Source organism: Schistocerca serialis, chromosome 2, assembly GCF_023864345.2.
Source record: "Schistocerca serialis cubense isolate TAMUIC-IGC-003099 chromosome 2, iqSchSeri2.2, whole genome shotgun sequence".
NCBI lineage: Eukaryota > Metazoa > Arthropoda > Insecta > Orthoptera > Acrididae > Schistocerca > Schistocerca serialis.
The window spans coordinates 647,911,291-647,938,309 of NC_064639.1; the positions used below are offsets into that span (position 1 = coordinate 647,911,291).

The 27,019-nt window shown below is 41.7% G+C and overlaps 1 protein-coding gene across 1 annotated transcript in view; it reads right to left on the reverse strand.

Annotated features, from left to right (window-relative positions):
• Positions 1 to 27,019, reverse strand: part of LOC126457724 (esterase FE4-like) — a 58,911-nt gene that overhangs the window by 13,182 nt on the left and 18,710 nt on the right. The window contains exons 5-7 of the mRNA XM_050094260.1: positions 22,844 to 23,015; positions 17,464 to 17,636; positions 1,471 to 1,624 (exon numbers count right to left, since the gene is read on the reverse strand). Coding sequence (XP_049950217.1) covers positions 1,471 to 1,624; positions 17,464 to 17,636; positions 22,844 to 23,015 — 499 coding nt within the window. The remainder of the gene's footprint in view (positions 1 to 1,470; positions 1,625 to 17,463; positions 17,637 to 22,843; positions 23,016 to 27,019) is intronic.

The window sequence follows — 27,019 nt, forward strand, 5'->3', positions numbered from 1 at the left end:
TCTTGGAACATTCTAGAACACTGTCAAACATTCTTGAAAATTATAGTTGTGGAAAATTCTACATAACTGTAGAACTTTCTCGAAGATTCTATAACATTCTCGAATATACTACAACGTTCTACAATATGTTATGGCAGGCTATTTCGACGTATTTCACCATGAAATCTTTCCGGGTTATCCTCCCAGTGGCGTTGTCGTCTAGTCGCAATGTTTCAAAGGATTTCGTATCCATTATCTTCGCCGGAAGTTGATGACTACGGAATCCATTGAAACGTGGAGACAAGATGACGACGCCACTCGTCTGATAAACCGATAAGATTTCATAACATTCTCCAATATTCTCAAACTTTCTAGAATAAACATTTTGGCCAGTCTTTGCCAGCTCGGCCCTCGACTCCTAAGTGCTCCAGCGAATTTCTGTAAGCAGTTCATTGGTATAATGCCCTCTTTTTACACCCCATATCTTCGAATAAGTTCCATGCAGGTCAAGACCAGTCATTTTCATGAAAGAGGATGGAGGGCTACCATAGCAAATATCATACTCGGTGTTGCAAGTGTGAGTTGCAGAGTTACAGTAGGATGCATGGACAAACCAAGCATACATTTTTATATGGAGTGTTTTAGGGGTATTGGTACAGGCATTGTGCCCACTTCAGGGGTTAACTGTTTTTTCTCTGCGTCTGTCTTCCAGCAAGTACATAACATAGTTTAGTACCTTATGTTTTTTGAACGGTCGTAACTCGTCACTAAATGGGCTATGTTTGTCAGTACATACTCTTCGCTTTTAGTTCACGCCTGCACACTTCGATAGCTGATCTGCTGCCCATGTACTTGGACGTGCTTACGAAGCCGAAAACATAGTGCCCATAGTAACTATAATTGTTAATTTGCAAACGAAGTAAAATACTGCTGTAACATTGTTTATTACACTGTCCTCAGTTACCAAGAGAAATGTTAGCACTTAAAATCCTAATGTATTTTATATTGGTGTATGTAACAAACTACAAATCTTACATTATGAGATGCCGAGTAAATTTCTAAAATGAGAAACTTTCCGATCTTAGGAGGTATAGCGTCTTCAATTAGCAGTCAAAACCCCCTTAGCGTCGGGTTCGAAACCCACCACTGCTTAAATTTTGATTAATAGCAAGCATCTGTGGCCGAAGACTTCCGGCATAAGAAGTCGACCTCATTCTGCCAACTGCTTTGTAGAAGAAAGCGGAGGAGCGAACAGAGGTTTGAGGCAGTCTCTTGCCCTTGGAGTTGGAAACTGCCACTAAAGACCCGAAGAATCAGCAATGATCAACAACATGAGGATGCAGTAGGCAATGGAAACCACTGCATTCATAGTCTTAAATCCACAGACAGCAAACAACACATTTACTATAATAAATTTAGCATGTTCGTAATTTAATGTGTTTGTAAATAGTAGATAACAACGGCTTCACTCAACTTAAAAATATGTCTCACCTTCATACTGCTGCAAGCGCAACAGCGTCTTGTACACGTTCAGTCGTCCATCAACGTCGAACACGTACAGGTAAACGGGCTTTGCGCCTGGAATTGTGGACAGTTTCTTCGCTGCTCTGAGCGTAGGGTACACGAACCAGAGGTCACCCTTCATCTAGATTAAAGAGTATTATTATTAATAGCGTGATCAGTAAACAGCAACTTTATTATCCAGTTACAAAACACCATAAGTCAAATCTCAGTTTTTTTCGTTTTTCAACGACACTACTTTTCATATAGAGGGATGACGAAACTTTCAGTTTACCATACAAAAGGACAGAAGTAACCAATGTCCAATGCACCTCAAAACCACCGAAAATAAAGGAATATTAGCGTCGACAAACAGATTATTGGAGACGGAGAACAGGTATGGGTCAGGTAAGGATGTTAACCAAAGAAAGGAGAAATCTAGGAGACCGTACAAGGATCTCAGTCAACGCCCTCCCAAACACGAGTGCAATGTCTATACTGCTGGCCACTACAGCTGCAACACAATGGCAGTGGCGTGCAACAAAGGTCAAACTAACATGAAGTTTACTACTTGGATGCGTATGCAGATTATTAACGTTTCATTGTAGTCGTGCAAAACCGGTAGATATAACATTATATACATGCTATTGATGAGAAAATATTTCGCATTAAAAAACTGCATTTGATATTTTGTTGTTCGTGAAAATCCAGTGTTAGATGTCGCGGGAGAAGCATAGACTACATCTCCATTTCAGACATTATTTATGAATATCTAGTTTCTATATATTCGTTAACTTATTCTTCCACTGGCTCAGAGGACGATGCCGACCAGCCTTGAAAAATGAAAACAATTTACATGCTGGAAATTAAGTTTTATCAAAATTATCGATGTGAAATTTATAAGAGAAAGTGAGAATTAAGCCCAACAAGTTCAATCAAATGTGTAGTAATTGAAAATGACGTGAATTAGCTCCAGATGCGCCGTAACAGAAAATAAAGATGTACAGAAATAGCTACGTACCCGCTACAAGGGTATACTTTTTTAGCAAAATTTAAATGTGTGACTGAATCATGTGTGTTGTCAACATTTATAGCAACAAAAACGGAAAAACAAAGATATGAAAGAAATAAACATTTCATTACCTAATCTACAAATCAAATTGAGGTCAAAATTATGTAATAAACTTACTCAATATTAAAATGAAACACCTGTAGGTGATTAGATGAGAACATGGTAAAGAAATAAAAATAAAACATTTAAAATCATGAGGCCACCTTCATTAAATCTACTGTAACTTATAAATAATAAACAAAATACGTTCATCATAATTGTTAATAATAATCTTTGGCGTAATTAAAGAAGGTATCATCCTATATAACACACATTGCAATAGGCATATAATAAAATGACACAAGATATTCAGTGCGGGATATAAAATATGAAATCGCACATTAAAGATAGCTGTCAAAGATGGGGTCCATTGTGATAAGTGGTACGTAGGGTACAGTAATCTCTTGCATAAATACCTTAGGAAGTTAATCCAGTGTCTCCATGGCGCTTGTTTTTATCGTTACACTACACTTAAGAGACATTGATGTACTCAGTTTTTTTTAATTTATTTACTTAAACCCATTATAAAGACCAACATACGCACAGATTATGCACTAATAAAATATTGGGGTACTATGTTTCTCTTTTTCCTTTTTTTATTACCTTTTTTAATTCAGGGACCCAAATGCACATTAAATATATCACATGCGATGAGTTTTGACGTGTCGAGTGGCTCCCCTTATGTGGCAATATGATATTGCACAAGAAATGTAGAAGGAGGTGATAATTGTTTCCTGTTAAATGATAACTGATATGCACTTTTGTATTAAACAAATTTTAATACGATATTCACGTTGAACGAAAATAAAATGGAAATGTGTGGCTGACAACATGCAAGAGAATAAGTTGCAGACAGTGCACTATTGTTCAATTATAAGCAGCGTCTCTCCTAGTAGCTGCTGCAGTTTATACTACTGCCAAAGAATGGAGTGCAAGCAGACACTCGCAGACAGGCTGACCTGCTCTGGTCCTGCTGTTGGTTGGTTTAAAATGGAGGGTGGAAGGGACCAAACTGCGAGGTCATTGAGCCTTTGCTGATGGCAACATGACTATGTGTAGGTATTTTCGTGATGGTAGCGTCCCTGTGTGTAATGGCGGCTGGTAATATTGCCATACACGCGTAGCACTACGTGACAAAGCAGATGAATGGTGGATACTATGATTTGTATGACGTATACATCTCTCACGTATAGACCAAATGCGTACACGAAGCGTTGACAGTAGGAAAACGACCAATTTCGTCTGTAGTGATTTTCCTTTTTCTATGGGAACCACACCGATGAGGCCATTGTCGATTACGTATAATCAGCGACCAAACAACTTCTTACCGCACTGCTAATCGCGTCCATAAACAAGGAGAAAAACACAACACATCAGTATCTTATAGAACATAGTTATCGATCTCTGAACACCTGTGCAACACATAAGGACTCCATAAAACAAAACTGCTTGTACACTGGCTCATTGGCACTTACGAGTTATTAACCTACCACGTTACTCGACCAGTCTGTTACATGCTTTGAGAGGTGATGGAGGGCCATCCCGAGTTACTTACGGTTCAACAGCAGCCAGCACAGCTCACAGTTAGATTACATCGCTGCAGCAGTATGCCAGGGACAGATAGGAACTACCGATTATTCGTCTGGGTAGGAGCGGCGGCCTCCAGAATGGACGCTCTGCCGACTAATGGGCTTAACTTCATTCGCTGTTAATTCCTTGCCACGCAATCACTGCATACTTACCACGCGAGTTTACTTTTCTGTATAATAGGATAGCGTCATGACCTGGTTGATATCCTACTCATTTCTGGATCTTTCCAACCAAGAGTGACGATTGTTAATGTAAACTCCGAAATATTATTTGAGATTGTGAATAATAAATGTCAAATCCCTGTAAACTTCAACGTTGTTTAGGAAATACGTTCTGCATGTTGTATTCAGTGACTTTCCTTTCATAGCTAATAATTCCCATGTGCATTGTGCATAACTTCACTAATTAGTACTGGACCCTGAGGTATGATCTGCTATTCAGATTAGACCGATCGGATCTGATAGCAGAAACCAATAAAAGGGAGAGGTCTTGCAATTTAGAAAAAGTTTTTTTTGTTGTTGTTACACCTTGATTCGCTTTCAGTCTCTTCCAAACGTTGTTGATACATCACAATGTTTTCCACGTAATGAAAGCCAACATGGTTCTCACCATTAAGCATTTCCATTTCAATTTAATTCGGATTGATTATCTTTTCAATCCTAAATGATCCTAAGAAGAAGCTATGCAAAAATATCTTGATTTCATCCTGTGTCTTTGAAGATTTGAAATTGGATCATATCCACACATAAACTTCGCCTTTCATTACAATGGTTTGTGTATGCGATAGTGATTTAATTTTCTGGCAAGAGCCTCCTTCTCCATTGTCTTCCAAAATATTGTAGTGGCTTTTGCCATGTAAAACTATGCAGGTGCCATACCAGTACTTGTGTCTGATAAACTAACTATTCATTAATTCTTCAAAATCAGTCCTTATGTTCCTTTCAGCTGTATGCTCGGAAAAGTTTTCTTGATTGTTACATGATGTGATCGGCAGGATTAGACATTGGACGATAGGTAGAAGTAGCAATGTCAAGGATATTCTTTTCTTCTTCAAATGAGTTCCAAGCACTACTGTCAAATTGCAGGCTGTTATCTGACAAAACACTCTGTAGGTGAGTAGTATTTAGGAAATAGTCGTTCTTAGGCTTTTTATTATCTTACATTTAGCTTCTTTCAGCATGAAGTATCGAAAGAATTTAGAAAATAATTCCACTGGTACTAAGATTTATGAGAAATTTTCAGGAGAGAAAAGAAGCAGTCCAAAAAATCCAAAGCAAAGAGTTGGCCTATTGCTTGCTGGAGAATATTATGCCTTAATTCATTATGTTACATTGCTGACACTTTGTTACAATGACATAAATAACTTTCTTTTGTTGCATGTTATTATAGATGAAGTATGTTTTCAAAGGTCATCTTTTCTTGAAACTATTGTAAACATTTTTTGAAACCAAATTTGCAGACATGGTTTACACACATTTAATCAGGTCATAAATACACACATCGAAAAAAGTTTTGCATCAACTCGGTTCCGAGTGTTTCGGAACCCGCACAGAAAGCTGGAATAGAAATCAACATAAACATCATTTCCGCCCTTTTCACTGCTCATGAAAACGACACATTGCACAATACAGCGGAACCTTCAGAGGTGGTGGTCCAGATTTCTGTACAACACCGGTACCTCTAATACCAAGTAGCACATTATCTTGCACTGATGCATGCCTGTATTCGTTGTGGCATAATATCCACAAGTTCATCAAGGCACTGTTAGTCCAGATTGTCCCACTCCTCAACATCGATTCGTCGTAGATCCCTCAGAGTGGTTGGTAGGTCACGTCGTCTATAAACAGCCCTTTTCAATCTATACCAGGCATGTTGGATAGTGTTCATGTCTGGAGACTATGCTGGCCATTATAGTCGAGCGATGTCGTTATCCTGATGGACTTCATTCAGAAGATGTGAACAATGGGGGAGCGAATTGTCGTCCATGAAGACGAATGCCTCGCCAATATGCTGCCGATATGGTTGCACTATCGGTCGGAGGATAGCATTCACGCACCGTACACCCTTCATGGCGCCTTCCATGACCACCACGGGCGTACGTCGGCCCCACGTAATGCCGCCCCAAAACAACAGGGAATCTCCACCTTTCTGGACTCGCTGAACAGTGTGTCTAAGGCGTTCAGCCTGACCGGGTTGCTTCCAAACATATCTCCGACGATTGTCTGATTGACACTCATCGGTGGAGAGAACGTGATGCCAGTCCTGAGCGGCCGATTCGGTATGTTGTTGGACCCATTTGTACCGCGCCACATGATGTCGTGGTTGCGAATATGGACCTCGCCATGGACGTTGGGAGTGAAGTTGCGCATCATGCAGCCTATTGCTCACTGTTTGAGTCGTAGCACGACGTCCTGTGACTGCACGAAAATGATTATTCAAAGTGATGGCGTTGCTGTCAGGGTTCCTCCAAGCCATAATCCATAGGTAGCGGCCATCCACTACAGTAGTAGCCCTTGGGTCCTGGGCGAGGCATGTCATTGACAGTTCCTGTCTCTCTGTATCTCCTCCATTTCCGAACAATTTCGCTTTCTTTCACTCCGAGACTCCTGGACACTTCCTTTGTTGAGAACCGAGGTATTGACCGTCTAGACATGGTTGAACTACAAACATCACGAGTCGTGTACCTCCTTGCTCGTGGAATGACTGGACCTCTCCGTCTAATCGGCGCTGCTCATGCATGGTTGTTTACATCTTTGGGCGGGTTTAGTGACATCTCCGAACAGTCAAAGGGGCTGTGTCTGTGATACAATATCCACAGTCATCGTCTGTCTTCAGGAGTTCTTGGAACTGCGGTGATGCAAAACTGTTTTTGATGTGTGTATTTTGTTTTGGTACGCGAAGTCTCCACGTTTTAAGAGTCAGTCCGTACTACTGTACAAAAAGTCATGATACACAACGTAGTTTTGCCGAACTGCTCTCTTACCTTGATACGTACATTGCTCTGATAGTTTTTAAAGTTTCATCTGCCCTCTGTTATAGTTCATGTTAGGTTCTCTTGTGTGTTTCTTCTATATCAATTTTAGTAGCTAACTCACATAACTCTGCCCTGATGCCAGATTCACCTATGGCTGTCCCAGGATGAAATGCTTAATTATGACTGGGGATTACAATAGTGAAGTTTAACTCATGAAATCTTTGAATACTCTCTGTCGTTCAGTACCCCGTATCCAAATGTATTTCTTTTTAATGCACTGTAAAAATGCACATTAAGTCACGCAGGGTCCTTTAATGAAGTGTTGGATAAATCCACAAAAATCTTGAAATGACCGAAACTGTTTTTTCCAGGTTTTTACAGGAAAATTCCGAACTGCTTCTAATTTTTTCGCATTTGTTTCATTTGCTGCTGATGAAATTACATGCCCTTATTATTGTTGTACTTTCTTTCTCACGAATTGAAATGTTTGCAGATTGAGGGGCCTAAGGTGTTTCAAATGCAGTCAGAAGTTTATCGAACATATCTATACGCTCTTCCCACGAGCTGAACAGTCAAAATCTCTCCGATATTATAGTCCAAAGTTTGAACAAAAGCAGCAGATAAAATGTTGGACCCCGTCGGAGGTTCGATTCCTCCCTCAGGTATGGGTGTGTGTGATGTCCTTAGCGTACGTTAGTTTTAGTTAGATTAAGTAGTGCGTAAGCCTAGGGACCGATGACCTCAGCAGTTGGGACCCATAGTCCTTACCACATATTTCCAATTTGCAAAATGTTGGAAGCGAATGACATCTACTTGAAGTGCTAAAATCGTTCATTCTATAAGGATACTGCGCAACATTCGGTTGTGCTCTTCCTGCTCTAGCTCCCAGTAACTGGTTACCGTACCCAAACCATTAACATAATAAGTGCCATTAAACTTCTTTAAAAGTTCTTGCATGTTTTGCAGTTGATCTTACTGAGGCAAAAAAGACGTAACTGCCAGCTTGGGCGTCTAAAACAAATATGAGTGAGCCCTCCTGCTTCCTTATCCTGTGTAACAGGTAACCAAATTAATTTCTAATTCGAGAATGAAATCTTGACTCTGCAGCGGAGTGTGCGCAGAAAAGAAACTTCCTGGTGGATTAAAACTGTGTGTCATACCGAGTCTCTAACTCGGGACCTTTGCCTTTCGCTGGCAAGTGCTATACAATCTGAGCTACCCAAGCACGAGTCACGACCTGTCCTCACAGCCTTAATTCCGTCCGTACCTGGTCTCTTACCTTTCAAACTTCACAGAAGGCTCTCCTGCATACCTGGAAGATAGGATATTGCGGAGACATGGCTTGGTCACAGCCTGGGGATGTTTCCAGAACGAAATTTTCACTCTGCAGCGGAGTGTGCGTTGAAATGAAACTTACTGGCAGGTTAAAACGGTGTGCCGGACCGAGACTCGAACTCGGGACCTTTGCCTACCTACGGTAGGAGACGAGGTACTGGCGGAATTATGGCTGTGAGGAGGGGTCGTAAGGCATGCTTGGGTAGCTCAGCTGGTAGCCCACTTTTCCGCGAAAGGCTAAGATGCCTAGTTCGAGTCTCGGTCCAGCACACACTTTTCATCTGCCAGGAAGATTAATTTCGAATTCTTTATTCTTATCATTGATTGTTAATCATTCTCTTCCAAAGTTTACATCTATTTTTGGTCAATCTCTTATTAGCAAAGACGCAATCCTCAGTCCAAGATTCAAAGACAATACAGTCATATCAAAGTACCTTTCTACAGTCTTACAACTTACGATTACTATCCTGGTAACTGCACGAGTTTTACGACTGGTTGCTGTAATTACAGGGTATTTACTGGAAGTACAGTTGTCTCTTCTGTTCTGTGAAACTGTTCATATAAATTCATGGCTACATGAATAACATCATTTCCTACATAAATGTAGGATGGCTGTAATTTTATGACCATTTACACTAAGGTCAATCAGTGGAGTTAGAGCTTTGTACGTCTTTCCTTAGCAGTTCCGCCTTGCTCTCCTCCGTATCATATTTAGTCATTTGTATCTCCTGAAGTGATTCACGTTCCGGAGCGACTCTCGTCTGAAACTAGGCATATATTTAGTCTACAAACGTCAGCTCATGTTAATGATGCCTGTCTTCCAAACGTCGGTGAGGCGAACAACACCGAAATCTTGTGTCTTACCCTGTCTGTTGGTTCTCTCTCTCTCAAAATTATTTCTCTTCGTTTCATTTGGAAACCTGCTGTTCTCAGTGTTTTAACATGCTTCATATTAATCTAATAATCTATCCTCTCATTCTCCTCATAGGGCAGAGAGTACTGGAAATAACACTTTTATCATAGTGACCGCTTTTGTACAACTCTACCTGACTCTGGATCTTTCTCTACAATCCATCTTTCACTGAACGGAACACCAGATTTTCCAGAGTTTCCATAAAAAAACCTGCTTTTGTTAGTACTCTAACGTTTAGGGCTCGTACTACCCCACGCAACCTTTGAAAACAATCTCAGAGTCAATACGTGTATATAAAGATTAAATACAGGGTGAGTCAGCCGGCCGGAGTGGCCGAGCGGTTAAAGGCGCTACAGTCTGGAACCGCACGACCGCTACGGTCGCAGGTTCGAATCCTGCCTCGGGCATGGATGTGTGTGATGTCCTTAGGTTAGTTAGGTTTAAGTAGTTCTAAGTTCTAGGGGACTTATGGCCCCAGCAGTTGAGTCCCATAGTGCTCAGAGCCATTTGAACCATTTTGAACCAGGGTGAGTCACCTAACGTTACCGCTGGATATATTTCGTAAACCACATCAAATACTGACGAACCGATTCCACAGACCGAACGTGAGGAGAGGAGCTAGTGTAATTGTTTAATACAAACCATACAAAAATGCACGGAAGTATGTTTTTTGACACAAACCTACGTATTTTTTAAATGGAACCACGTTAGTTTTGTTAGCACATCTGAACATATAAACAAATACGTAATCAGTGACGTTTGTTGCATTGTAATATGTTAATTACATCCGGAGATATTGTAACCTAAAGTTGACGCTTGAAACATCCGACGTTCAGTTGCGTGTTGTAACAAACACGGGCCACGGTCGGCGAGCAGCATCTGCAGGGACATGTTTACGATGACGACCGTGTTTACGAGTGTGGCTGTAGTGCACTGTTGTGGTTTGGTCTAGCTGTCGCGGTGTCCGCATGTAGAGCTTGCTGCTATTGTTATTCTGCATTCGTCTCCGCACGTAGACCAACTGTAGTACACCGTGTTACCAGACGTCTGTGATAGTCCAGTGTTGTAGGAACTGTGATCATTGTGTATTCGAACTCAGAAAAGGCGGAGATAATACTCATCTATGGCGAGTGTCGACGAAATGCAGCTGAAGCCTGCAGGGTGTATGCAGAACGGTACCCGGACAGAGAGCATCCAACGTGCCGCACATTGCAAAACATTTACCGCCAACTGTATGCAACAGGTATGGTCGTAGCACGCAAACGGGTCCGTAACAGGCCCGTCACAGGAGAAGCGGGTGCAGCTGGTGTGTTAGCTGCTGTTGCCATGAACCCAAACATGAGTACACGGGACATTGCGAGAGCCGGTGGACTGAGTCAAAGTAGTGTTATGCGCATACTGCATCGTCGCCGCTTTCACCCGTTTCATGTGTCGCTATATCAGCAATTACATGGTGATGACTTTATTCATAGAGTGCAATTCTGTCAAGGCATTAACAGAGAATGCGTTGCAGTTCAACCTGTTTACCGATGAAGCGGGTTTCACAAACCACGGGGCAGTGAAACTACGGAACATGCATTACTGGTCCGTGGACAATCCTCGCTGGCTCAGACAGGTAGAGCGACAGCGACCGTGGACTGTAAATGTATGGTGCGGATTCATTGGCGACCACCTCATTGGTCCTCACTTCATTGCAGGGGCCCAAACAGCTGCAACATACATCGCGTTTCTACAGAATGATCTGCCAACGTTGCTCGAAAATGTCCCACTGGAAACGCGTCGACGTATGTGATATCAGCATGATGGTGCACGTGCATATTCCGCAATTAACACTAGGCTGACCCTTGACAGGATGTTCGACGGGCGTTTCATAGGACGTGGAGGACGCATAAATTGGCCAGCCCGTTCTCCTGATCTTACGCCTCTGGACTTCTTTCTGTGGCGTACGTAGAAGGAGAATGTGTACCGTGATGTGCCTACAACCCCAGAGGATATGAAACAACGTACTGTGGCAACCTGCGGCGACATTACACCAGATGTACTGCGGCGTGTACGACATTCATTACACCAGAGATTGCAATTGTGTGCAGCAAATGATGGCCACCACATTGAACATCTATTGGCCTGACATGTTGGGACACACTCTATTCCACTCCGTAATTGAAAACGGAAACCACATGTGTACGTTTACCTCACCCCTCATGGTGATGTACATGTGCGTCAGTGAAAAAGACTAATAAAAAAGTGTTAGCATGTGGACGTAATGTGCTGTTCCAGTCTCTTCTGTACCTAAGGTCCATCACCGTTCCCTTTGGATCCCTACGTAATTCGGTGCTCTCCGATACACGCGATCGAACAGCGGAGGAGTGGTACTCAAGCGTCAAATTTAGGTTACAATATCTCCGGATGTAATTAACATTTTACAATGCAACAAACGGCACTGATTACGTATTTGTTTATATGTTCAGATGTGCTAACAAAACTAACGGGGTTCCATTTAAAAAAAAACGTAGGTTTGTGTTAAAAAACATACTTCCGTGGATTTTTTTATGGTTTGTATTAACCAATTACACTAGCCCCTCTCCTCACGTTCGGTCTGTGGAATCGATTCGTCAGTATTTGATGTGGTTTACGTAATATATCCAGCGGTAATGTTAGGGGACTCACCCTGTATATTGACTTAAACGTACAGCATTCAATATCTGATACAGCTCTGCTTTACGTAAACAGTTGTCTGGGACATCTTGCAGATCGTGCAAAGGCAGAAGTTATTCCTAAGGTGCTTTCCACGTGACTAAAAGCTTCCCTACCGTCAACAGTAAACCTTATGCCAAAGTTTTAAATGAATGTTCCATTCCTTTGTGCACCCCCTTAAACAGTTAAGAGTGACCCATCATTCATATATCAATGTAGTTTCTTCGCAAATGTTTTCTTTGAGAGTAATTATTTTTTATGAAATAAGGATATTTTTCTAAAATGTAATGGCTCATTTAAATTGAAAAACTAATTAATTACGTCATTACCTCACACTTTTGACGTGAAAATGGAAAAATTTGTAAATGTAATTTTATTTAAAGTTGCATAATATTGCAGTCCCTTTTGAATTGTATAATGAAGCTGGCTGACGGATTGCCGCACCGAAGAGGGGCAGTTATTTAGCTTTCCAGTGAAGCGCCCTCGAAAGATGCCTGTGATGAATTAAGAGTAGACCAATCTGTGGCAGACAGAAGGGGAATGCACCTGCAAAGCGACAAACGGTGTACAAGACAATAAACAAGAGAAATCTTTGAATAACGAGCAGAAGATATTGACTTCCCTGGATTGCTGATGAATAAATTCCTTAGTGACATATAATGATATACATATTGTGGCACTTCGCCAGCCAACCCACTGCTGTTACCACATACACCAAAGTTGAAAATGGACGCATGTTGCATGTGGTTACCACACCAACTTCGCAATCGTTACTGCACGATTCTAAAACCGAACAACACCGTTACTCCTCTTCCAGGAACTGGGCCCTTATTCGGCAGGAGCGGAAGACAAGGTATTAATCAACCTGTTTCGAGTCAGTTTTGCAATATTTTTCTTAAATCGATACATCTACATGTACGTACGCAGGCCGCAAGCCACCGTATGATGCATGGTGAATGGTACAATGTACCATTACAAGCCATTGCCATTCCTCGCCCACTCGAAAACTAAGCGAGGGAAAAACAACTGTCTATATGCCTCCGTACGGGCCCTGATTTTTCTTCCCTCACTTATGTGGTCCTTATGTGAGATAGGCGTACGTTGGTGGCAGTATAGTTGTCATTCATTTAGTCGCCAACGCCGGTTCTCTAAGATTTTTCAAGACTTCAAATGTACGTATCTTTAGTTCTTTCAATTTCTTGCCTCTTGTTTTATCCCTTCCAAGATTTCAGATATTAAACCAGCCAGCTTCAACACATATCGATTCTGATGTTTCGTAAACCCTTTGCATTACCGATGCAACAGAAACCTTGTCTTTTGTGAGCCGTTGACTATCAGCTAATCAAGTGCCTTGACGATGAGTATACATAGGCCTTCCTTCTACGAAGGTAGTCAGCCATTACCTTCCCTGTGTGTGCTTGTAGCATTAAGACGTGTCTGATTTAGAGTTATATTTAATGGAGCATACTATTCTGATGAAATTACTTCTGCATGATGGAGAATAAATTCTACGATCCATACTATTGCCATTAAGACAATTATAAGTTATTTTACTGTCCTAAGTTTTACACGCCGTTCGACGTGAGCAGAGTCGTGACTTTGTGAGCAGTGCCACATTCACTCAAGCCTTTTCATATGGAATGACGTGTGCTGAGAAAGGGCTAGAGCTTCTCAAGCACTGAGAAGCTGGAAGCTGGTTACTGCATCACTTTTGAATTCATTTCATTGTTTTTTGTACAAGATCGGCTTGCTTAATGATGTCGGATGACCTAAATAGAGTAAGGCGATGTGGGTTGCCGTTGCAAGACATTAGGTTGTTACGTGTGGTAATACTTTATCACGTAATCTTGTTTATTTTGCTTACGATAAATGTGGGAGTGTCGCTGAATGAATTCCGATGCTTCGCTGATACAATCGCTGTGCATAGGAGAATACATACTCGGGGAAACAGTCCCATAGTACTGTGGATCGCTACAAGTGTAAAATTAAAATAAATTAGTACTATCTGTTGTTTCCGTCAATTTGTTTACTTCTGTTCTACGATATACAGATATAAGCACACCCCTTGTTAGCCGTTGCGCTCAGGTACATGAAAGTGTGTGCTATGCAACTACTTTTGAGACATTGAGCCAGAAAGCGTTATTAATCATTTCATGACCAATGAAATTTCTTTCTTTGTATATCACTATAAACCAAGGCTGCCCCATCACTACCTCTGAGAGATAATTGATGCTTACACACATAAACACACACCTTTCACAGTGTTTTCCGAAAAATTCTTCTATCCGGAGATTTGTACTTGACTTCACGGAGCATTTCCGAAATAGTCACGCGTCGATCGATCTACCAGCTATAAATCGAGTACCACTCCTGTGAACTTTTTCGATGTCTTGCTTTATTCCGACCTAGTGCGCATCGAAACACTCAAGCTGTACTCAAATACGGGTCACACAGGGGTTCTACATGCGGTGTCTTTCATAGATGAATCACATTTACTTAGAATTCTCCCAACAAACCTAAGTTGACAATTTGCCTTTCCCACTAACGACCTTACGTGCTCGTACCCTTTCATATCGCGTCCCTACGTCACGTCTATAAATTTTATCGTGACTGTATCAAGTAGCTCACCATTAGTACTGGTTTTGAACATTGCTTGGTTACTTTTCCCACTCACCTACAATAACCTACGTTTATCTACATTTAAAACAAGTCGTTATTTATGAACCAAATAGAAATTCTATGCAAGTCAGTCTGTATCCTCCCACATCATTCAACGACAACACTTTGCCATAAAGTGCAGTGTCATAAGCAAGTTGTTGCCGACTGCTAGTCTTCCTATCTGCAAAATCCTTTATGCGTAAAGAAAACAAGAGCGATCCTTCCACAATTCTCTGTAGTAATCCAGACGATACTGTTGACGCTGACGAACAATCGCTGTCTGGAATAACGTATTCGATTCTGTTACTTGAGAAGTCTTCGAGCCACTCACATATCTGAAAATTTAACCTGTATGTTCGGGCCATCGTTAACATTCTGCAGTGAGGCACCTGTCCAGTGCTTCAGTGCTTTCAGGAAGTCTAGGGAAAATGAACCCCCGGTTGTGCTTCATAAATGGATCACAAAGTATAGAGTGAAAAAAGGGCAGGTTGACTTTCGCACGAGCGATGATCTCTAAATCTTTGCTGATTTCTGGAAACAAGCTTCTCTATCTTAAGGAAATTTATTATATTCGAACTTAGAATATGGTCAAGAATTGAGCAGCCAGCCGACGTGAAGGATATCGGTCTGTTATTTTGTACGTCCATTCTTTTACCCTTTATGTATAGGAGCGTCCCCTGTGCTTTTTCCAGACGCCTGGGACTTTGCAATGAGTGAGAGATTCGCGATAAATGCAAGCTAAGTGAGGGCCCAATGTCGAAGATTACTCTCTGTAAAACCAAACAGTGAATCCTTCCGGAGTGGTTTGCTTTCAGCGATGCCTTTCCTGGATTCTCCATACGAGACTGTCAAACGCTGGTATGTCTCTACGGTCCTTCAGCGTGAATGATACTTTACACGCAAAATTTAAACTTCAGCTTTCCTTTTTGCGGTTTCCCGTTGTCACACTAAACTGGTCGTCGAGTAAATGAATAGAATGCTTCGAACAGTTTAACGATTTTACGCGGGACCATAATTTCCTCGACTTCTTGTCAAGATCTTTCGCTGATGTAGGACGACGGAAGTTCTATGCTTCGCACATCGATCTTTCCATACAAACACAAAATGCTACTAACTATTGCCTGTCGACATTTTCGCTTTCTTTTTGGAACCGAGAGTTTAAGTTGAATGCTGGGGTGGCTCCTTGGAAATGTACACACCTGGTATCATCCAGCATCCCTTCCCTACCCGTGCTTGTGCTCTGATCATCTTTTAGTCGATGGGACTATTTCTATTCTGTCTTCCAGATAGCACTTCAATCACCTTCTATAGGCCGAATGGCAAAAGTTATGAAATATTCCTGACGTTACAGGAGTATGAATCCATTTCCTCCATGTAACAGACGTATGTGTTGAGCAACGCGCTAGAAAGCCGGAATAATTTTAGTTAGCGCCTCGTATATACATAACCGTGAGTAAATTAATTCATATTCGTGGCACAAATTGTTGTCATTTCATAGAAACTATAAGTTTATTGAGATGGAGAACTGTGCTGAATAAAATGTCGCCTTCGAAAAGCAACAGCTCTCGTGTCGTGGTGAACAATTCCTTTTAAATGGTCTATGGTTGGACAGTGTTTAGGCATCTTCAGACTGATCTTTCGACAACACGGGAGAAGCGCCAACTGTGAAGTAGGAAATGGAAATGAAGTCCCATGCTTCTTGACAGAGCGTAGGGGAACGATGCGGGAGACCCGCACCGCCATACTAGGTAAGGTCCTAATGCAGGTGGTTTTCCGTTGCCTTCCTTCGACGGTAATGTGCATGAATGATGATAATGAAGGCGACACAACAACACCCAGTCATCTCGAGGCAGGTGAAAATCTCTGACCGCGCCGGGAATCGAACCCGGGCCCCCATATTCAGAAAGCAAGAATGCTACCGTGAGACCACGAGTTGTGGACTGTGAAGTAGGGGACGGTCAGTTTTAAGAGCGGCGTCTAATAGCAGCAATGGCGAGTCGGCGTTGTGTAACATAGACAATGCCTTTGCATTGCAAGGTTTCGAATAATATAGTTGACTGGCTGATTTGGTTGAGGGGACCAAACAGCGAGGTCATCGACCCATCGGATTAGAGAAGGACGGGGAAGGAAGTCGGTCGTATCCTTTGAAAGGAACCATCCTGACATTTACCTGAAGCGATTTAGCGAAACCACGGATGGGGGTACGTGGGTTTGAACCGTCGTCCTCTCAATGCGAGTCCAGTATGCTAACCACTGCGCCACTCTTCAGGAAGATCTATTTACAAAGGCCTTACACATCACGTCAAAGGTACGGAAACGGAAAATATGAAGGATATGAGCATTTACACGAGGAGAAAGCTCTAAGAAGAGGAGGAAGAAGAGGAAGGAAAAATCAAATAGTGTGCCGTTCAGATGCGCTACAGAATTCCACTACTCGTAGCAAAGTTCATGCACTGTTTCACGAATGGTGGTTTAATAAAACAATGAAGGTGTAAATATCATGGTCAGACAGCTAGATGAGGCTCTCATGTTAATAATTTACACGTTATCTCTGTTCAACGATAAAATATTGTCTAATAAACGTAGGTCCCTTCTCCATTCAAGGCGAGATCATACCTTGATCCACGTAAACTGCTGTTGATGAATTTATATCCTAACGCCGGACATATAACAGCTATAGAACTATGGCTAAATAAAAATCCCTCTCACCTCAGCGAATTGCTGCATTGTCTCTTCGCTCAACTTCTTATCACCAAAATAAAAACTTCTCATACTCTTTGCCACGTTTGTTCGATCTTGCGGATTGATTTTAGCGTTAGTTGGGAGTACGATTTCTAAGTCCTCGTTAAAAGCATCCAAGGCCTCTTTACTGCGACGAAGGTCTGAAAAAAAGAAAATTCATAGGCGTTGCACATGTTATGACATGGTGGTAAGGAATGGCATGGCGATTAGGAAATTATACCTGTAACTGAATTTTACAAATACATCGTGTCTACATTTTCAGAAATATATGTCTTTGTAAGGAGTTTTCATATAATCCTTGTACTACATACCTCAACAGTTTTAATGTGTTGCGTAATAAAATAACATAGAAATGAGAAACAATCGCACAAAAGCATATTTTAGTTGCGATATTATGTTGTCAGTACTGTTAGCATGCTGTCACTGAGGGGAGGGCGATGCTAAAAAGTGTGAGCCCAGAGACACTGCAGCCGGCCGGTGTGGCCGCGTGGTTCTAGGCGCTTCAGTCTGGAACCGCATGACCGCTACGGTCGCAGGTTCGAATTCTGCCTCGGGCATGAACGTGTGTGATGTCCTTAGGTTAGTTAGGTTTAAGTAGTTCTACGTTCTAGGGGACTGATGACCACAGATGTTAAGTCCCATAGTGCTCAGAGCCACTTGAACCATTTTTGAACCAGAGACACTGCAATAGACGTGCATAATATCTAGTAGGATCATGCATAAAAGATCCAAGAGCTGGCATTCAGATAATTCTCTTGTCTCCCACTGTTCGATTTGTACTCATAATATTAGGCTATTAGATCTCCTTGAGTCACAGAAACAGTTTCGCTCGTCATCCTCCATATTTCAATGAGATGAAGAGATGTCAGTACATAGTGAAAAAAGTACCATCTCGTGTTAACTTTGAAGTTACTTGCTGATTCTTGTTTTCTGACGGATTTGATGCAGCCGGTTACGAATTCCTCTCCTGTGCCAATCTTTTCTCTCAGAGCAGCACTTGCTATCTACATCCTTAATTGTTTGCTGGATGCATACCAATCTCTGTTTTCCACTACAGTTTTTACCCTCTACAACTCCCTCAAGTACCATGGAAGTTATTCCCTGATGTCTCAACAGATTTCGCGTCATCTTGTCCCTCCTCCTTGTCAGTGTTTTCCATGTATTCCTTTCCTCGACAGTTCTGCGGAGAACCTCCTCATTCCTAACTTTATCAGTTCACCTAATTTTCAACATTCTTCTATTGCACCACGTATCAGTGTTTCTATTCTCTTGCGTTCCAGTTTTTCCACAGACCATGTCTCACTGCCACACAGTTCTGTGCTGAAAACATACATTCTCAGCAACATCTTCTTCATCCCCAGCATAAGGTTTTATATTCCGGTGAATATGACAATGCAATGAGAGAAACCACTGGCTGGTTGGTATGCTGTACGGGTCAAGTCATCGATTTTGCTGTGTTACACAGAACAACAGATACTCTATCACGCATTAGACATTCATTCTTTTGTCCCAGAATTAAAATAAAAATACCTCCAGTTCCACGATTTAGACCATGATTTCAGAGAAGCTACGGTTGTTATAAGGCAAGTGAAGAAACTGAACATTTCAATTGCCGTCCCCTATGTCCCACTGCTAGCTCGTTACATGAATCGAAATGGGATCTGTTTTGGATCACATATCGAACAAACAGCTCTATCTTTCGAAGTAGAAAATGACGCATTTTTAAAACAGAAATGCCGACAGGATGGTTAGCAGTGTTCCTTTACGTATATTTTTGTTAGGCATCAATGGACCTGACCTTATGCTTCCTTTGATACGTCCCTTTCTTTCTTTTTTCTGCTCAGTGTTATAATGACATATGTCAAGGAAATCGTTAAAGGTTACAAACATCGTTGTCTCCTGTAAATATCCGTCGGGAATTGAGATTCACTGGCCGGCCGCGGTGGTCTCGCGGTTCTAGGCGCGCAGTCCGGAACCGCGCGACTGCTACGGTCGCAGGTTCGAATCCTGCCTCGGGCATGGATGTGTGTGATGTCCTTAGGTTAGTTAGGTTTAAGTAGTTCTAAGTTCTAGGGGACTGATGACCACAGCTGTTAAGTGCCATAGTGCTCAGAGCCATTTGAACCATAAGATTCACTGGCACATCTAGACTGTACACTGCAGCTTTAAACCCCATTTTCAGATGTCACCAGGTAGCTGACAAATATTTTTATATTTCTTCTAATAACGTCAGGAAGCACATGTATCCACTGGAGATTACGCTGTGGCTTCCAGAAGATGGATGTACATTAATTTTTCAGAACATTATAACCATCTACCTAATAGCCGGTATGTCCATCTGTGGCACGGATAACAGCTGCGACGCGCCGTGGCATGGAAGAAACGAGGCTTTGGTCGATCATTGGAGGGTGTTGGTACCACATCATCAAACACGAGTCAACTAAATCCTGTAAACTCCCGCGAGGGGTCAATGAGCTCTGACGCCAAGTACAATCACATCCCAGTAATGTTACGGGAGCCAGCACATCAACTGGAAATTGCCATTGCCGTCGGGAAACATTATCGTCATGAAGGAGGGCACGTGGTCTCCAACCAGGGTATGATACTCCTTGGCCATCATGGTGCATTGCACGATCACCACCAGATCCATGGATGCCCATGTGAATGTTTCCCAGGGCATAATGCAGCTGCCTCCAGCATGTATAGTACAGGTGTCAAAGAACTATTTCCCTGGAAGACGACGGATTAGCGCTCTCTCATCGGCAGGATCATGAAGACATCGGAATTCATCAACCCTTGCAACGCTCTGCCACAGCTCCAACGTCCAGACACATGATCACGTGCCCATTTCAGTCGTATTTGACATGTCGTCGTGTTAAGATTGGTATATGCATGGTTCATCGGATGCAGAGTGTTCGGTGCACTGTGCGTGCACACTATTACTCTGTCCAACATTAATGTCTGATGTTAGTTCCGCCACAGTCCACCGCCTGTTCTGTTTTACCAGTCTGCCCATCCTACAATGGCGTCGCAAGTTATTACATGATAACATTCAGTGCAACATAGCCCTCTGTATTGGACCTTAGGAAGCTGCTAACTTGTGTCTTAGCCATGACTCATAAGCACAGCTGTCGCTGCTAGGCAGCATGAGAACGGCTCCTGTGACACTTCGAGCGACTTTACATTCATACCTTCTACGAATCTAAATAAAAGATATTAAATATGGACAGATTATTTTCAAATTTGATATACTAGTTTTATTTTATTCAGGAGAAGGTCTCCACAAAATTTCTAAGTCGTACATATTATAGTTCCGCAGGTTCAGAAAATTACCTAAAACACCCCAAACCGACACTTAGACTACAAAACTCAGTTATGAATAATAAGAGTTTGCCTTTTAGTATCATTTGAAATTATTACGAGAGTTCTCAAGGTGTAGAATGATTGAACTGAAATTTTATTTTCAAAACAATTATTTTGCATTTTTGTAGTATAAAATTCAGAAAAAATTTATTAGTTTGTTATGTGAATAAATGAGAATGAGTGAGAGTGTGTACGTGTGACATACGTTGAAATTCAGTATTATATTATGTACAACGTTACGTAACTAGAACTTGGGAAAGTTGTGTTTTACTCACATTATTGATGACGTATGTCTAGATGTTATTGCTTTTGTAAGAAGGCAGCCAGAATGGCCGTTTGCAGAGTAATCATTTTCTAAATTATTTTCAAGATTAATTTTAATTTCGTTTTGTTTTATTAAATATTGTGTAAGTATTTGCATTTTGGAAGACGCAAATCCTTTTCTGAATAGTGATTGGCTTAGGCGAGTTTTGCCGCGAGAATAATCTCGAAGGATCATTTTGATTGGTCCGCCAGACTGATCAGCCAATCAGAACGAAGTACTTCCCGCGCACAACAAGTTAGTTATACTGGGAGACAGGCAGTCTGAAGAAGAGTAGCTCGTCAGCCTCGGTTGCGGAAGGACATGTTAAATGTGCTGTTTCTCATTATGTATAAGATGAAGAAATATTGCGTTCCTCTCGTTTAAAACTAGTTGCAAGAAAATCCGTTGCAACTACGAACAGTTTGTTGAAAGTTGGAAGTTATGGAATTGCTTTGTTTGAAAGCTGTTTTTGGAAGTTTTGGAATTGCTTTGTTTGAAAGTTACGGGCGTGTGAACTTTCGGCCTCTTTTTGTACATTTCCGCGTGGCACGTTCCGTATTCATAAATGGAGTATTTTGGCGTGCAATTTCTCTTAAAGAAAAACACTGAAAAGGGTCGAATGTGAAACTCACTATTAGTAGCGGAACTGTGACTGCGAGATCGCGTAGTCAGTCTGGTCGGACTTATTTGTATTTCTGTCTGCTTAGCGTGTGAAGTTGTATGAACTGAGAACTGCGAGTTGTAGATTCGTTAGTTAAGTAAATATGAACTTGATGGCTGGTTTCAATACGGGCTTAAGGAAATAAAAATGACTTGGTTTCGAATTTTGAACAATTTCTAATGACAGAAGCACCAACATTACCACCCGACGTGTATTATGAGATAACTGTAGGAGAGAAGGCTACTAGAATTTACGCGGACTTTGCAACGTAAGTATAGGCGTCGTTTTTATCAATGCTGCTTTTCCGACGTCTAAACAGTACGTACGTTTGCAGAGAAAAGGGATGGTGAGCAGACGCCGTACTGAGGTAGGTGGATTTTTGCAGTTGAACAGTGCACAGTACGACGAGCGAACGAAAATTTAACTCGCCCCGCCGCACTAAGATGTCAGACATCTGTAGTGAGAGGTGGCCGCCCAACCATGGTATCGCCACATGTTGAAAACACTCACTGCAGCACTCCTCTAATACACGACCACCCATGCAGTTTCCGTAATGTTCGCACCGAGCCTCCGGGCTTACACATCCAGCCCTCAGTGAAACTCAGATCGCGCACCTTCCCCATTCTATGCACGGACAGCACGCTCACTGATACTACAGGCACCGTGCGTGTGTCTGAACAGCAGTCATTCCTCGCCAGGTGACGCTGCTATCCCCTGGGCCGGTTTATATCGATAGTAGGTCGATGGTCATAATGTTCTGGCTGATCAGTCTATATGCAGTAGGTTTCTCGAGGGACCGAGGCAACATTTCGGTTTTTGCAAAGCGACGAGTGCTCGCACGCAAGCCAATTATTTGTGTGTGTGTGTGTGTGTGTGTGTGTGTGTGCGCGTGTGCGTCTGTCTCTCTCTCTCTCTCTCTCTCTCTCTCTCTCTCTCTGTGTGTGTGTGTGTGTGTGTGTGTGTGTGTGTGTGTATGCTGTTAGTGGTAAAGCTATTGATGGAAGTCCATAACAACTCACCGGCTATTTGATACAAGCCCTCCATCGAATTTACTCCCATGATGACCGGTACCAAGCTGTGTTGGCCCTTAGCCAACACATCTTCGAACTCTTCGCTGATGAAGGCCCCGCCTTCTGCGTCGGTAGGTTCCAGAACCGGACGGAATGGGCTCATGTCCAGCCGCAGTTTTTCCTGAAAACGTAAGAAAAGAACAAGGAATGCTTAGTTTAAATGTTTCGTCGTCAATGAAGCCGTTGGAGACACAGCACGAGATCGTGTTGGACGGATGTAGGGAAAGAAATTGTCCCCATGGCGTTTCGAAGAAACCATCATGCCTGTTATCTTAAATGAATGACAAATGCTACAAAAAAACAAAATTTGTATACTGGACGGCTGTTTGGTTCGAAATGCTAACTGACTACTACACTACTTCGTACGTGCAAAATGTGATGAGTGTTTGAAGAACAGGATAACAGTTTATTTTTGTGAAAACTAGACACATACCTCACTTGTCACAGATAATTTTATAAAGTTTTTTGCACTTCATAAATTAAAAGCATAGTACGTAATCCTAAAAAGATAACATGAAACACCATAGAACTTGGATAACAAATTTGTCGCTATGCCGTCGTCACAGGTTATCTATTCCGTTTTTGTATCGTCGTCTCCAGTTTCATTGAAATAATTCTCTTAACTCACGGATCTTTATTTTTTTTAGTTTTGTTTATTCCAACAGACCTAGCTTGTCAACGACCTATTCTAAATATTTTATCTTTACTACAACAGCTGTGTTACTAGTCGTGTATTTTGTTACGAACAAAAGATAATTTTTTGCGCAACTTATAAGCAGGTCTCTTGATAGTACGACTCTTGACATAAGAGATTGTTACTAGGTCAAATGCCATAGTAATTGTTTAGGTTCCTGGACGCTAGGTAGAATTATCCTTACTTTGGGAAATAATATATACAGGGTGTCCCATTTATCTTGACCTCCTTAAATAACTGTTTGTCCACATGCAAATTACAAAATGTTTTAAGCAAATGTTCTTTAGCCGTCAGGGGGAAATCAATCAGCATGATTCCATTCGTTGTAGGTTTCTTTTTTACAAGATATGAACAGTAGTATGACTTTTTTTTTAAATGGCACCCTGTTTTTTTATTCGATAATTCATTTCCTCTCCTAAGGACCTATTCAAATATGTATGACAGTGTACAATTCACTGTAACACAACTTCATTAATTACATAACACAACATTGACTTTGAGCCCGGGATCACAAACTCGTCCACCTGCTGGAGTTGCCAGAAAACAAATGAAAACCAAGTAAAAACATAACAAAAAATTGACTTCGACTCTCCTGTACCATTGCCTAGGAATAGAAAATTGAAAGGTACTCAAAGTGGTGACCTTCAACAGCGGTACACTGGTGCACTCGTTGGATGAAAGAATATTTTACTGCTTCCAGTGTTGCCTGCTGAAGAGAATTACAAGCAAGCACGATACTTTCTTGTATGTCCTGAGTTGAAGGAATATCGCGATAGACGTCTTTAATTCATCCCCAAAGAAAAAAGTCCAGAGGACTTAAATCAGGAGACCTAGCAGGCCAAGTAACTGTTCCTCCTCGAACAATCACCCTGGCAGGATACCTTCGGTTCAGAAAGAAAACGACGTGCACGCAAGTCATTATGTGTTGCACATCCATCATGTTGATACCACGTAAGCATTCTGGTTCTTAGCGGCATTTCATCCAGAAGAGGAGGAAGAATTCGTCTGAGGAGGTTGGCATAAAATGGCTCTGAGCACTATGGGACTTAACTTCTGAGGTCATCAGTCCCCTAGAACTTAGAACTACTTAAACCTAACTAACCTAAGGACATCACACACATCAATGCCCGAGGCAGGATTCGAACCTGCGACCGTAACGGTTGCGCGGTTCCAGACTGTAGCGCCTAAAACCGCTCGGCCACCCCGGCCGGCAGAGGCTGGCATACTCTGTGCCGTTTAGACTACCATTGCTGAAATAAGAACCAATAATTGTAGTACCAAGCATCCCACACGAGACGTTAGCTCTTCATTGACGCTGATGTTCCACCTGTCTAAGCCATCTTGGGTTGTCTCTGGACCAATCATGCATGTTCCTTGTATTTACCTGTCCTTTGTTTGGAAAGGAACATTCATCGGTAAATAGAACATTGGAGAAGAATTTCGGGTTGGCGAGGATTTGCTGCTGTGCCCACTGACAGAACTGTACATGATTCTGGAAATCATTCCCATGAAATTCTTGATGTAGGTGTTCATGATAAGGACGGAACCGGTGACGTGTAAGAATACGATGTACACTCGTTTTGGGAATGCCAATTTCGTGTTCTAGCTGTCATGTGCTCACATCTGGATTCATAGCAACGGAAGCCAGAACAGTAACTTCGGAGTCTTCGTCTGTGTGAGTGCTACGACAATTGCTTTGTCGTGGGCTGAAACTTTCCGTTTCTTGAAGCATCGCAACAAGACGAGGAAACAACCGTCCGTAAGATGGGTTCTTGTCGGGATATCGCTCTCTGTACAGTTCCGCTGCCTGCGTAGCATTTCGACTACCTTCAACAACAGTAAAAGAAACGTTATGTCGTTGCAGTTTGTAGGAAGAACAATCTGCACTGTATGCCTGCTCTACACAACATCATTTAAAAGGATTAAAGTACTGTACCAAATGTACTCACACATAAGAAAACAGTATTGCAATTACTGTTCTGCTACCTTACATTCTCCATTAATGAGTGGCGTTTCTACCTACTCTTCGTTGGTGTACATTCTACTCACGCACTTCTTCAACCGACGGTGGTTGACGGAATGACGGGTGTGCATTCTACTTATATTTACATTTGACCTCTGTCTACGTCAGCACGTGGATGTGTTCCATTACCCCGAGTACCTGTACTAATCGCTGGGAGCGACAACGTCAATGTTGTGTTATGTAATTATTAACGTTATGTTTAAGTGAATGGTACACTGTGCTACATTTTTGAATAGGTCTTTAGGAGAGGAAATGAATTACCGAATAAACAATACAGGGTGCTCTTTAAAAAAAGTTATACCACTGTTCATACATTTGTAAGAAAGCAAAATTACAACGAAGGCAATCATACAGAATGATGTCCCCCTGACGGCTAAAGAACATTTGCTTGAAACATTTTGTAATTTGCATCTGCATAAACAGTTATTTAGGGTGGTGAAGATACGTGGGACACCCTGTATAAGGTTGACCATGTTTGTATTACTGTTTACTACGGAGAAAGAGTTGACGGTCATAAGCAACATTCTTGGATTTGGTATCCACAAATTTCTTTCTTACTGTATTCGGCAATTTTCAAGAACGCATTCGTCGGTAAAGATACGACAGTGGAAGAGACGTGATAAATTTCTGACATGTACTAGGCAGAAATGAAAAACCCGCGATGCTTTAGACATTCCTGTGTTAATGAAGAGGCTCAGATTTTTACTTTGTCCAGCTATCGATTGAAAAACACTATTTACAATCGCTACCCCATAGAGGTCATAAAGTAATAAAAGAATCGCTTAAGAATAGCCCACGGCGACAAAGGACTGCGTGAAAATGGAAGAGGATCGTGTGACACTATGGTGGGTCATTTCCATGAAAGTTGATGGCTTCACACAAAAAAGGAAAACTATATTAAACCATCCTCTACAAAGAAAGTTAAAAAGAAATTCACAGCTTCCATTCCTCTCACATGCGAACCCTCCTACAAAACAGAAAAAATAGTCAGACCACGGAACGTTAACATCGCCTTCACAACACGGTAAGACAAACACCTAGACACGATGTTAACACACATAGATATAAACACTCACAATATGGCATTTATAAAATAGTATATAGCACCTGCAAAGTCCTCTACGTACGTCAAGGTGGGAGACTTTCAGAAGAGATTCAACAAACATACAAAATGCCTACCACACTAATACCTATAATAAATCAGTAGCAGCCACCCACATGTAAAACACAGGCCACCCCTTCCATGACAGTGCGCATTATTTTCTTATATTACATAAAATGGACAAGTAACACCAAATGGACTTATAAGAAGCAAGTGTTCACTGAAGGTACAGTACATGGAGATATGTTACTAAATGATATACTTGAAAGGAATAATACCAACATCTTTAAAAACCGCTCCCATGTT